The sequence below is a fragment of the Phocoena phocoena genome, chromosome 10 (assembly GCF_963924675.1).
Source record: "Phocoena phocoena chromosome 10, mPhoPho1.1, whole genome shotgun sequence".
NCBI lineage: Eukaryota > Metazoa > Chordata > Mammalia > Artiodactyla > Phocoenidae > Phocoena > Phocoena phocoena.
This window is the reverse complement of record NC_089228.1, coordinates 11,384,484-11,397,935: the sequence shown is the minus strand read 5'-3', so window position 1 is coordinate 11,397,935 and position 13,452 is coordinate 11,384,484. Positions and strand designations below refer to the sequence as shown.

Below are 13,452 nucleotides of genomic sequence, written 5' to 3'. Positions count from 1 at the left end.
GGGCCCAGCCGCTCCGCGGCATGTGGGATCCTCCCGGACCGGGGCACGAACCCGTGTCCCCTGCATTGGCAGGCAGACTCTCAACCACTGCGCCACCAGGGAAGCCCATGTTTGGCATTTTTCACGCAAGAGGGTTATCATCTTGTTAACGTTAACTGGGTAAGGAAGAACAAAAGAATAGAATAATTCCCCACAGTTGGAAGAATGGAATATTAAACCTTACTTGAAAGTCTGTGGTCCTTGCACTGTGTTGGAACCACAAAAGAGAGGCCTTTGGTAACACCTGCCATCTAGGATACTGTAACTGATCCAGAAAGAAGCAGACCTCTAATGTTAGGATACGGTAGGAAAAGTTCCGTGGCCCGAGGAATGAAGTGAGTTTCATTTGTGAACAAAGGAGCACAGAGAAGTAGGCAGGCAGTCCCGTGTGAGGTCTCAGAGGGTCGGAGGAGTTTAGCTCCTACAGTCCTACGAGCAGGTGACTTCTGAGCTAGCTGAAAAATGCAGCAGGGGGCATCCCAGGAAAGGAATAGCATGAGCAAAGGCATGAGAACGCATGGCATGCTCGAGGAATGGCACTGTGCTCTGGGTCATTTGTTCTTCGAACCATCATTTACGAAACACCTATTTGCCAGGTGCAGCCCTAGGTACTGGGGTTACAAAGGTGAATAGAACCAATTCTCCTTCTTCAAGGAACTAACAGCCTAGAGTGGGAGACAAACAAGTAAACAAATAAATTATAATTCAACATGGTAAGTACGTAACAGAGGTTTGAACAGATTGCCCTGGGAGTGGAGAAAAGGGAGTACTTCATTCAGCCTGACCACAGGGAGAGGATTCGAGTCATTGCCTCGGAAACCCTCTCAGAGGTGGGAATGCAGGAGCTTGGTTTCAAAGCTCGAGCATTTGCCAGATGAACTGGAGAGGAACAGCACACTAAGGATCAGGAGTGTGGATATCTGTATATTTATATTAAACCAATATAACTGCATTCAAGAGATGCTGCAGTCTTACTTCTGAGTATTTTAGGCTCGTCGTTAGGAGCGTGTCTGATTTCATAGGCCTGTGAAGCACAATTCTGATGACTGGAGTTTCTTGGCTGTTCAGAATCTGAGTAGCCACGACCTCACCGTGACAGGAAAGCAGGTTGCGGCTTTCATGTGCTGTCGATGAACCTTCCCTGCTATGCCAGCCCTTAGTCGTTTGGAGGACGATAGTGGTGGAGTAAATTTTGCCCGTTTGCACTCAACAGTCCGTATTTTCATGGAAGATCTTTTAGATGTTTGGCTACATCTGACTTGTAAAGCTACCATCTCGTTTGCTTCTTGTTTAGACTGAGTCCAAAGAAGGAATGCTGAAATTCAAGTTAGTCTGTATATAGATTATGAAGAAGGATATTGCTTCAAATATTCATTCTTAGCTAAATGTAGATTTTGAGGATTTTAAACGTATCTACTACAAATGGGACATTTCACACTAATCAGAGTAGCTTTTTCTGTATTAGAATTTTGACTGAAGTTACCACCTTCGACATGAATCTGATGGATATATATATATATTTTTAATTTATTTTGTTTATTTTTGGCCGCGTTGGGTTTTCATTGCTGTGCGCGGGCTTTCTCTAGTTGCGGCGAGCGGTGGCTTCTCTTGTTGCGGAGCACGGGCTCTAGGCGTGCGGGCTTCAGTAGTTGTGGCATGCAGGCTCAGCAGTTGCGGCTCGCGGGCTCTAGAGCGCGGGCTCTAGAGCGCAGGCTCAGTACTTGTGGCGTACGGGCTTAGTTGCTCCGTGGCATGTGGGATCTTCCTGGACCAGGGCTCGAACCCGTGTCCCCTGCATTGGCAGGCGGATTCTTAACCACTGTGCCACCAGGGAAGCCCCGGATGGATATTTTTATCTAGTCAGTTTTGTTTCAAATGTCCAGAGAGAATACACTGTGAGAATATACATTGTGAGAATATGCTAAGGATAGACTTTGGTCATTATTTCTGTTTTGATATAGATAGTAGTAACAGAAAATGGTGATGCCTTAAATAACACATATAGTGCATGTGAATCTATGAAGACCAATAGGTAAGTAGGTTGAATTGAGCTAATAAAGCCAGAAGTTATGTGAGAATATGTACCAAGGGGCCAGGGAAACTTAACTGGCCAGCAGTGTTGAGCTTGGTTTCTTGTAGGCCAGATTTAGTCCTTTCGGGGGCTTTGTTTTCATTACTGTTCCCATATAATTATCACTGGATGATGACCTTGCCAAAAGGGACCAATACTTAAGCAGTTGCCCAATTCCTTACCATTTATTACTCACTTAAATGGTAGCCATTCTGTCTAAAAAGGCCATGGTCGATCAGAACAGAATCCAGGCAGTCAGATTTGCGTGCCGACCACCTGCTCAACTGCAGAGAATCTTCTCCAAGGTCTTATTTTGAGAAAAGTAATACATTTACCCAAAATACTTTTTTTTAAAGTATTCAAGTATATGAAAATATAACCACAGTGATCTTGGCCTGTTTCTGAGATAACCAGTGAAGAGCTCTTCTACAGCAGCAGCGGCCCCAGATCGGTAACACCAGTATCACCGGGGAACTTGTTACAAATGCAAACTCACCAGCCCTACCCTGGGCCTGCTGAGTCAGAAACTCTGTTTGTGGGCCCTTGGATCTGTGTTTTAAGGAGCCTTCTAGGTGTTTCTGGTGCACGCCAAAGTTTAAGAACCATTGTTCTAGGGAAACAGAAAAGAAAATTAGATAGGTATGTACTAGGTTCTTGAAATTACCCGGACTATGACTGCCTGAACGAAGGTTTTGGCCACTAACCTACAGCAGTAGGGAGCTTTAAGGTTTGTGATGCAGGGAGAGTGATGCAATCGTTTTTCTAGGAAGACAACCCTGGAAAATCAGAATCGGACCTCCACTGGGCTATCAGGTGATAGCCTGTCGAAGAGGGAAGGAAGGTGTGTCTTCAGTTGAAGACTCATTTGCTATAAGGAACCCAGTTTAGAAGCCCTTAAGTTTAACAGAAGGAAGAGCCAACAGATTGAAAAGTCACAAAAAGCTGATCCGACAAACAGGCGTGAAGATGCATGTACATAAAAGGTCATCTCAAATGCACGTAGTTATTTACGGAAAAATTTCAGGGAAAGCTTTAATGGCCAACTTCAACAGCAGAAAAATCGCAGCATCTTTCAATAAAGTTTCTGTCAATACGGGTTGGGCGCACCAAGATTCCTAAATCCGTGAGAATGCAGCGATTATTAAATTTAGTTGCGTTTTACTGGATTCCCTCTCAAGGCTACCTGCCGAGGGGCTAGTCAGGGGGTGAAACTCTGGGGCTAAGCAACATGAAGTATCAGGCAGTGAGATGGCTGAATTACTGATTGCGTTACAATCTACTTGTGAATTTATTCCACGGGTCACGTGAGGTTCTGCTTCCGCAGCTGAATCTGTGTAGTATAGGGGGTGACACCTCCCTTCACGATTTGTCACTCATCCAAGGAAACTTTAGAGGCTAGCTGGGATATCCTAATTCAACTCTTTATAAAAAGCTTTATAAAAAGCTGCCTTTGGGAGATATTCACTCCTTGTAAATCTTCTCTTCTAAAATATAACTGAAGGCATTTCACAGGAGCCTAAAAATAGTATTTTGATATGAAAGGAAAACGGCTATGTTTAAGAAAAAATAACCACGTTAAAATTGAACCTAGGTAAGTTCATCTTATTTTATGTTCTCAGGCTATTTTGTACCGAAATATTTGAGGCCCAGCATCAAATCCTGAGCTGGGACTACCTGGGTTATGAGCAATGTGAATGCAGGGAATTAATTACGCCCTGAAATAGCCAGAACAGAGCTGGATACCTGTCCGTGTGAGAACTGATTTAGTTCGGCAGCCGAAATAAACGGTACCAACCTCTTGTTCTGGGTTTGCAAAGCACTGTTTCATTTGAGCAGCCTTAGGAAATGGTCTTTCCTGGCCTTAGTGTCTGTAGGTGGCAAGGAATAGTCACCACTGAGTGCCAGGCCATGATTAGGTTATTTAGTCACCCTGGACCTCAGAGGAGAGGACATTCCTCATCATCTCCCTAGAAATGCTGTGTGATTTCTTTCTCGCAGATCAAAACGGCCCAAGAGTCCCTGGAGAGGAATCGAGACCCCCTGAAGACCGTGGACTTAATCTCTCTTAAACCTAGGATTTTAAACACACTGCTTTTCTTGACAGTTCAGTGTGTTGTTACTGTCATACAAAGCTATCAGTTGGAAGTGGATTTGGGAAACGATCAAGAATCTTGTGCTTTAACTGTTTTTTTGTTCCTTTATGAAACAAGTAGAAAGCAACGTTTCTGAATGTCACATTGCCTAAGGCACCGAATTCCCCATTCTGCCTAGGAAGATGTCCTTTTTGAAGTTCTGTGTTTGATACGCTGACAGTACACTGTAGAAAGTGGGTTTCAGTATAAACCATAACCACAGAGGTAATCTATGGTTGAGTATATGATTTGACGTACAGGAAGTGTCTGGGTCTAATGATGAAACTTTTTAACTTTCCAGATGACAGAACAAAGGAAGCAGAAACAAAGAATTGGTCTTCTAGGACATCCTCCTCACATGAACGTCAACCCACAGCAACCAGCATAAGCAAATGAAATAAAGGAATCGTATTTACCTTTTTAAATTATTTTTAGTGTGGGTATGGCTAATTCGTTCTGATTCACCCACAGAGGTTACATTTATGCGTAGTATATTTGTAAATACTCAGTTTTATACCGTATGTATATGATTGCTACCCTCAAGGTTTGGATATATGTATTGTAATTAGAATTGTTGGCACGATGAAATGTCATTTGTGCCAAAAATATTAAAAATGCCTTTTTTGGAAGGACTAAAAGAAAGCACCTGATTTGCACTTGAACCACATTATAGATTTAAAAGTATATGACATGTATTTTGTATTTAAAACTAGAATAGCCAGTATTTATGTTTTTTATAGAACTGTGCAATACCAATTATGCAATCACAATAAATTTGTAACTCCTGAGTATCCTAAGGGGAGTGCACATCTTTGAAGCTGGTGTGTTAATAGTATGTAATAAACGGTTAAACAAACATCAAATGATGCTGCTGCCAAAATCATATCAATAGTGAGTTCCAGGCCCCCGGGCATTTTGTACCATATAATTAGCCTGTGGTGATACTACTTCTCATTGCTAGCGGCACTAGTGCCTCTGTCTCGTAGTGACAGTGCTCCAAGCCTATGAACTGTCAAGTCAGCATTCATTTTAAGAAAAGCAACTTTAGTTTCAAAGATACTTTAAGGCTTCTGAATTGATCCTTTAAACTATTTCTTTAAGTAAGAGAGCTGAATTAGAGGCTCAGACTTTAGTTTGCCAAGTCCGTGAATTTTTTAAAGGGAACTTTTTATGCCACGCTTGAGGTAAATGCATACTGCTAGCCAATCAATGTCATCTCCTAGGTGAATTTTGGTGTCACGTTATCAAGAAACGAGTAATTCATGGGCTCTAGATTATCTAGTCCAAGCAGTAGAGCTGATTTTTTTCCTTCATCTGAACCAACATGCTACAGTAGCGAAGAAGTATTAAACTATATCCATCCATATAAAGATGAAATATGATCCCATTAGAGCTCATAGTTTGAACACTGACATGTTATTCTTGTGGAAGAGCCACAGTTGGGTTTTATTTCTTTGTCACATTATTTCTTTTCTTGATGGATGAAAAAGTATGAAAGGAAACTTTTATATCTGTTGCCTAGTTTTGTACATGGATCTCATTTTACAAGAGAATCTCTCTACAAAAAAAGTTAAACATGTATTGAAAGCAGAGTTCTGAAATGAGTAAAGTTTGTAAATGCAAATATAAAAATAATATTTAATAAATGATGCAGAATAAAATACAGTGACTGGCTGGTGGCTTTCATTTAGACATTTCTTTGCGTCATAACAACAGCTATTCCAATTAATTATATATTTCCTTTAGGACCAATTTAAAGTATAACTGGTCTGCCTACCAGATTAATTCCAAAAATGCTTACCTGATTCATGATAACGGAGAACTACCTGAACAGATATGGGGGAGGGTTTATACAGTAGCCAGCCATTCGTTCTTCTCGGTAAGTGACTGCCAAGCAGACTGTCACGAGCACTGTAGCACATGGTAAGGCTCCCACTCCTGCACTTTCCCTGGGGGACCTGCATCTTGCTACCTGCAGTGCAAAGGAATCACCAACAGGGAGATTAGTTCTCACTCATGCCCAGCGGTCAGAGTCCTTCAAGACAGTTGAAAATGTTTTACAAAAGCTAACTCGTCTATCCAAAGGTAGTGAAACCTGTCCCCTCCTGAGAGCAATGCCCACCGTGGTTGCTCTTTTAACAAACACTGATTTTTCTCTGTGCTTTGCTAAATAAGGATAATTACCATCCAATGTTGGGAACTAGGTCGTGATTAAATTCCAGTTAAATGACTAGTTTCAAAACCAATGCTTCTACTTTATAATTGATAACTTTAAAAAAAAAGTGAGTAATTTTCCATTCAGTGCAGCGTATCTCCATAGAATTTTTCCATAATAAGGCAAGCCTAAGACAGATACGTACTTGTATCTATAAACAAATTGGCGCTCCGTGCCGACCCCCCCCACCCCTCCCCGAACGTGAGCTCCAGCCAGCAAGGACTTGCTCCCCTCGGATCTCCCTTCAATCTCCTGAGCTACCCAGCACGGAGAGGCAGTGTGTGTGGTTTGTCTCCAAGCCCCGTCCCATCTCGTTCACTGCAGAGTTCTGCAATGACACGTTCAGGTTGCAGCTTTTACAGGTTTGTCCTGTTTCATTCGAATCCTGTCACTTGAGATACAATCTTCATTCAACTCGCCAGCTTCAGCAGAAAATAAATGGAATCGGAATGCCACTCCACCCTACAAGCGGTAGATCCTACCCTTGGAGTTTGAGTGTGAACACAAAGCTGGTACAACTGAAACATAAAATTTGAAGTTATAACTCCTACAGCCTTTGATGTGTGATTGTGATTTCACCTTTCTCCAGACATCACTTTTTCAACACTTCTATTTCAAGGATCAAGGTCCAAGTCACCTTCAAAGTTACTCACGGAGGTGAAGAATTAGTGCTATCGGGCTAAGAAACAAATGTGATAGCATACTACTAACATGCAAAAAGTCTTCTCGGCTCTGATTATTGAATTTTAGAAGTTTTCTGTAGCACGGATTCATATTTGAAGATTTTGCCAACTTCCTTAACTAAGCCACGTGTTAAGTCAAAGGGTCTGGGAAATTCCGTTCCACTTTTCTAACGTTCATATTTTCTGGCCCGTTTCTACTTATGTCCCTGAAATTACGTAGTGATGAACCTCGTTTCCCCCTGCAGATACCGCTTCCACCCTGCTGAGCCCTAGAGCTTTACTCGAAAGTTCATCCTGCGCAAATACTCTATTTATTTATTTTTTTTTTTTGTGGTACGTGGGCCTCTCACTGCTGTGGCCTCTCCCGTTGCGGAGCACAGGCTCCGGACGCGCAGGCTCAGCGGCCATGGCTCACGGGCCCAGCCGCTCTGCGGCATGTGGGATCTTCCCGGACTGGGGCACGAACCCATGTCCCCTGCATCAGCAGGCAGACTCTCAACCACTGCGCCACCAGGGAAGACCCCGCAAATACTCTTAAAGCTGTGCGCCCTGACTCCTCACACACGCACACAAAATACGCTTTTCACTTTGTTTTTTAAAAATTTGATTCAACCTACCTGTTCCCAAGCTCATTACTGGTTGTTCTTCAGTCAGTTTAGTTTTATTTGGTTCTACTTTCTGAAAATAGGTTGCTTGATTTTGCTCCTGTAAAAACTGCTCTTTCACCCTGTTTAAACATTTCCTAACATAAATTACAAAGCAAGCATACCTTATTTGTGGAAGCTAACCAGCAACTCAGTCTTTGCAGTAGCAAACTAAACAAAGCTTTACTTATGTGCTAGTGAGAAATTACCACGGTCTTCATGGTAAACTAAGGAATTATCACATTAAAAACTCAATTATAGGGCTTCCCTGGTGGCACAATGGTTAAGAACTTGCCTGCCAATGCAGGGGACAGGGGTTCGAGCCCTGGTCCAGGAAGATGCCACACGCCGTGGAGTAACTAAGCCCTTGTGCCACAACTACTGAGCCTGCGCTCTAGAGCCCGCGAGCCGTAACTACTGAGCCCACATGCCACAGCTACTGAAGCCTGTGCACCTAGAGCCTGTGCTCCGCAACGAGAGAGGCCACTGCCATGAGAAGCCCGCGCACCACAACGAAGAGTAGCCCCCGCTCACCACAACTAGAGAAAGCCCGCGCGCAGCAACAAAGACCCAATGCAACCAAAACTAAATAATAAATTCATTAATTTTTAAAAAACTCAATTATAGATTTCTGTATCCTCCTGCTACGGCTGGTTGGGATAATGCGCTAATGAGAAACAGCCTGAAAGTTTCTGATAGTTATTTTAAGGCTAATCACGAGACCATTAGTCTGACTTCTGGGCTACATAGAAGGAAATTTAGTCCCTCAATAATATTAAATACAAAAGGATCACAACTACATACTTACACAAGTAGAGTTGAGTTTTGCTAAAATAATGTTTTCACAGATTTTAAAAAACAAAATGTGCTTGATAGAAGGCTTAATTTACATGACAGTCAAAGTCACCTTTACACAAGACAGGATATAATAACAAAGGACTCCTACTGAAGGTTCTTGAGACCACATGTTCTTATCTACCAAACCATAGATGGAAGTGGAGCTTTCATTTTAAAGGTGAGAAACTGAGCCTTACAGTGGTAAAGAGACTTGCCCAAGGGCTTAGCTCCAGAATAAACAAAGCACTCCCGACTCAGCTAAACAGGAGAGAGCTCTTCCACCTGCTATCCCCATTCCAGAAACGGGCTACAGTATCTTATCCGTAATCAGTTTCCCGTAACAGTTCTCACTTTACAGAAAGTTCTTATGCAGAACTGTATTTTGTCCTACGATACAAATGGATTTCTTTTTCTTTTCAAATCTCTTTCATAAGAGGATCTACAAGTTAGAAACTCCTGAATATGATCACTTTGTCAAGACTGAAAACTTTGTGGCAAAGATAAGAAGCTCCTAAAGTCTCTTTTACAACTACAAATCTCATATAAATATCTCTTATTTAATTGCATTTTTCAAAAGGAGAATCTGTTCTCTCAGTCAACGTGGCTTTCTCCACGTGGAAAGATTCCATACAGACTGGCATCCTATCCTACCTACCACAGAAGTCGGTGTTGATTAGCCAACTCTGCTCTCTCCTCTTCGTTACAGTGATCATTTGTTAACAATCAACTAGAATGTTGGAAAACCCCCGTAAAGATTTCGATTTTACAGAAAGTACCCAAAATTCCACCAGTTTTGCATCACAAAGCAGTGGTTAAAGTTTTGAGTAAAATGCCATGCATGTGGTTTTTGTGGGTGGCTGCAGCTCAGAACGACTCTTAGGACTTGTCAGTTATCTACAGGGGAGAGCTAGGATGGCAACTATAAACTAAGACCGTTCTGATCATGGTAACAAACAACTCTCCGTCCCTGGTATTGTATGCCATCTTTGGCAACTCTTAACAACCTAAAGGCTGATGCAGAAGCGTAACTAGCCTTCGAGTCTGGACCCCAAAACCTACCAAGTTGAAGAAAAGAAAAAGACCACTGGCAGGGTTTTACATCTGGTCAAGCCTGACAATGCTCATGGACAACTCCTCCGGCTGCTGGTGATTTAAACTCACTTGGTAAAACAAATCTCTAGCTCACCAGGGTACTCCATTAAAAGAAAGAAAAAAAAAATTAACGCAAAGAGAAACTTAAAATACTTTCAGGTCATGACAAACCAGTGTGACAGAGAATCCTGACACCCAGAAGTGAAACTGCATCATTCACGCAGGTCTGGAAAGAAAAAAGAAAGCTAAAAACCACTATAGATTAAGAAGGCCGAGTCTGAGAAAACCCCTAAGGTGAATTCTGAACAACAACAACAAAAAAGAGAGTCCCACAATAGGAGAAGTACATACTGCATGCAAGACCCACTAATGGAGAGAGTTTGCCAGCGTTTCTGTCATGACCTCACGAAAGACGGCTGGTCCCATGTAAACGAAACTTGAGGCAATCCAGGAATTTAACCTGTCCACTCCAGAATTTAATTCAGCTAATGACTTCATCTTTTTTCCCACATACCTGTCACCTCTAACATCTCATGAAGTCTTGTCAGAAGCTTTCTGTAAATGCTCTACAGAAGAAAATCAATTAAGATGCGGTGTGACACTGGGACAAGGAACCAGAACCACACAAGGCTCGGCTGCTGAGTGTCACTTTACTTCCGGGCCCCCGTGGCAGCATGGTGGGAGGGAAAGAACTGGACCCTGAGGCTGGTAAGAGTCTTCATGCCAGCTCTACCACTTCAACGCTATGATTTTAAGCAAGTTCTTTAATCACTGTAATTTTCACACACACCCCCCAACACACACACACCCTGCCCGTTCCCTCAACCACCATCTAAAGACTGGAGATGCTACCACTTCTTTGGGCAGCAATAAGCTTTATGAAAGACAATATATGTCAAGTGTCGAGTATATACCCGACACGTGTCATTTCCCATTCCTTTGCAACATCATCATTTCCTTGTGCTCAGGCCGATCCACAATGTCAGCTAAATACTGCACGACCAAAGCTACTTCTGTTCCTACTAGACGGGCCTGAAGTTACTACAGTGGGATCCTAAACCTCCAAGTCTTAACATGATATGCTTGGGACATACAGAGTCATTTTTAAAAACTGTATCTTTAACATCCAAATTGTTTTTACTATCCGTTTGAACTGAATTCATAAAGAAAGAAAACTATTATAGAGCTCATAACTTCCGGATAATTATTCTCATATTTGTGATCGGAGTTGAATGTACGTCTGACTTCCTTTTACAAAATCTTCATGGGAAGACACTTTATCTTAGGGGTGACGATGTATTTCCTTAGTTTATGAAGTGCTTTTACCTACATTCTCATTTAGGTAGAAGTCTCCCAACCCGGTTAAGTAGGTATCATCCCTGACACATAAACGGTCCTGAATTGTACCATCTTAGCCTTCAAATGCCAACTTTAGACCGTCATCTCACGTAGCTGTACAAAGCCCAGGACTTTCCTTAATCATTTCAAGGATCCTAAGGTGAGTGCTTCCAACTTCCTAATAATCCCTTGTCACTTACTCATCCGAAATCCTGACTGCAGCTAATTCTCATCATCTCCCCTCTCTATTCCCCTCCACCCTAGTGTAGACACAGCCGTCTCTACTCTGTCTCCAAAACACATTAACACCTGGGTGTTGTGAAAAGCAGACCTTTAGTAGAGGAAGGTTTTAACAAATAAATAAATAACAAGTAAACAGTAAGAAACGATTTAAAACTGAGAATCAGACACTGAAGCTCTCTACCCCCTTCCTTTTCTGCCAGTGGAGTAGCCATTTGTATCATCTTGAGCCTAATTCTAGGACCCACTTTCTCTCACCACTCCTGCCCAAACAAAAGCAAAATAACAAAAAAAATTTTCCCTCCAGCTTCCAGTAAAAGCTAAAAATTCTTGTTCCTTTATTATACAGAACAATGTAAGCCCCCTGGTCCCGACCCCTCCCATCTAGATTAGCCCTTTACCTTGACAGAACGAAAAAAGACTATAATTCATCTGTCTTTAGCTTTCAACTCAAAGAGCAACCAGCTTTTAAAATAGCTTTATTTTTTTCCCCTTCCTGATAACTCCCTATCTTAGAGAAGAAGAAATCAATTTAGAAAGGTGAAGTGATTTGGCCAAACTAGAACATCAGACCTGGGATTCAAAGGCAGGTCATCTGACGGTATACACTCACCCTTCGATATCCACGGGGACCCCCCTGGATAGCAAAATTCGCGGGTGCTCATGTCCTTTACGTAAGGAGTACAATCGGCCCTCCATTTACTCAGCTTCCATAGCCACAGGATCCACATCCAAAAGATTGGAGGGCTGACTGTATCATATACCTTCCTCTCTAGGCCAACGCTTCACTATGCCAGGTGCAATCCTGCCGATAAGGTGCTAGGGCCTCCACCTGTCCACCTGTTTGGGGAAGATCTGTAAATACCAGGTAAGAGTTCTAAGAGATGCAAAGTAAGAGTTCTTATGGGTAAGGTCTGTAACTAGTTCTTTTCATTCAGTACCTAGCACAATTCCTGCCAATAAAGGGGCTCAGAACACTTGAGGGGGAAAAAAGATTGTGAACCTTCACGTAATCTGCTTGAGGGTTTTGGAGCCAAGGCCAATTAGGAGTCTTTCACTAAGGAAGGACTATTTAGCAGTGGCCCAAAAGGAGTTGCACAGACAACCAGAGGTCAGGCAGTCACTACTCTCTTTGCTGCGGACCGTTTACTCCTATAACTATCCGATAATCATAATGCCTCTGACCCAGGAGTCCTGCTTCACACCCCGAACCAGCCCCCACTGCCCCCTCCCTCTCACCAGGCAACCCCAAGCTCTCTTCCTTCTTCAATTCTTAGAACAGATAAACCTGTGCTGGCTTGTCTATCAAAGTCTAAAATGGGTTGGCAGGGGACTTCCTGGTGGTCCAGTAGTTAACACTTTGTCTTCCATGCAGGGGGTGCAGGTTCTATCGCTAGCCAGGGAGCTAAGATCCCACGTGCCCTGCCAAAAAAACAAAACATAAATAAAAAACAACACAGGGCTTCCCTGGTGGCGCAGTGGTTGAGAGTCCGCCTGCCGATGCAGGGGACACGGGTTCGTGCCCCGGTCCGGGAAGATCCCACATGCCGCGGAGCGGCTGGGCCCGTGAGCCACGGCCGCTGAGCCTGCGCGTCCGGAGCCTGTGCTCTGCAACGGGAGAGGCCACAACAGTGAGAGGCCCACGTACCGGGAAAAAAAAAAAAACACAGAAGCAATACTGTAACAAATTCAATAAAGACTTTAGAAATGGTCTTCATCAAAAAAATAAAAAAATCTTAAAAAAAAAAAGGGGTTGGCAGGGTTGAATTCCTTCTGGAGGCCCTAGTAGAGAATTTACTTCCTTGCCTTTTTCAGCTTCTAGAGGCTGCCTGTGTTCCTTGTCTCGTTGCCTACTGCCATCTGTAAAGCTAGAAATGGCCAGTCGAGTCCCTTCACACCCTTTATCACACTGACTACGATGCTATGCCTCCCTCCTTTACTTACGAGGAGCCTTGTGATGACATGGGTCCCACTTGAATAAACCAGGAAATCTCCTCAGTTCAAAATCCTTAACATAATCACAACCGCAAAATCCCTTTTGCCGTGTAAGGTAATACATTCACAGGCTCTGGGCATTAGGACTTGGACATCTTTAAGGGGCCCATTATTCTGCCTACCACATTTGCCTCAGCAGAAACCAGGCAGCTGTTTAGGTTTAAGA

At 42.9% G+C, this 13,452-nt stretch overlaps 1 protein-coding gene across 4 annotated transcripts in view; it reads left to right on the top strand.

Annotated features, from left to right (window-relative positions):
* The window catches only part of ITPR1 (inositol 1,4,5-trisphosphate receptor type 1), a 296,145-nt gene extending 291,515 nt beyond the window's left edge, over positions 1-4,630 (top strand). For all 4 annotated transcript variants that reach the window (XM_065886463.1, XM_065886459.1, XM_065886462.1 and 1 more), the window contains one exon: positions 4,544-4,630. In XM_065886463.1, coding sequence (XP_065742535.1) covers positions 4,544-4,630 — 87 coding nt within the window. The remainder of the gene's footprint in view (positions 1-4,543) is intronic.
* Positions 4,631-13,452: the final 8,822 nt, after the last annotated feature.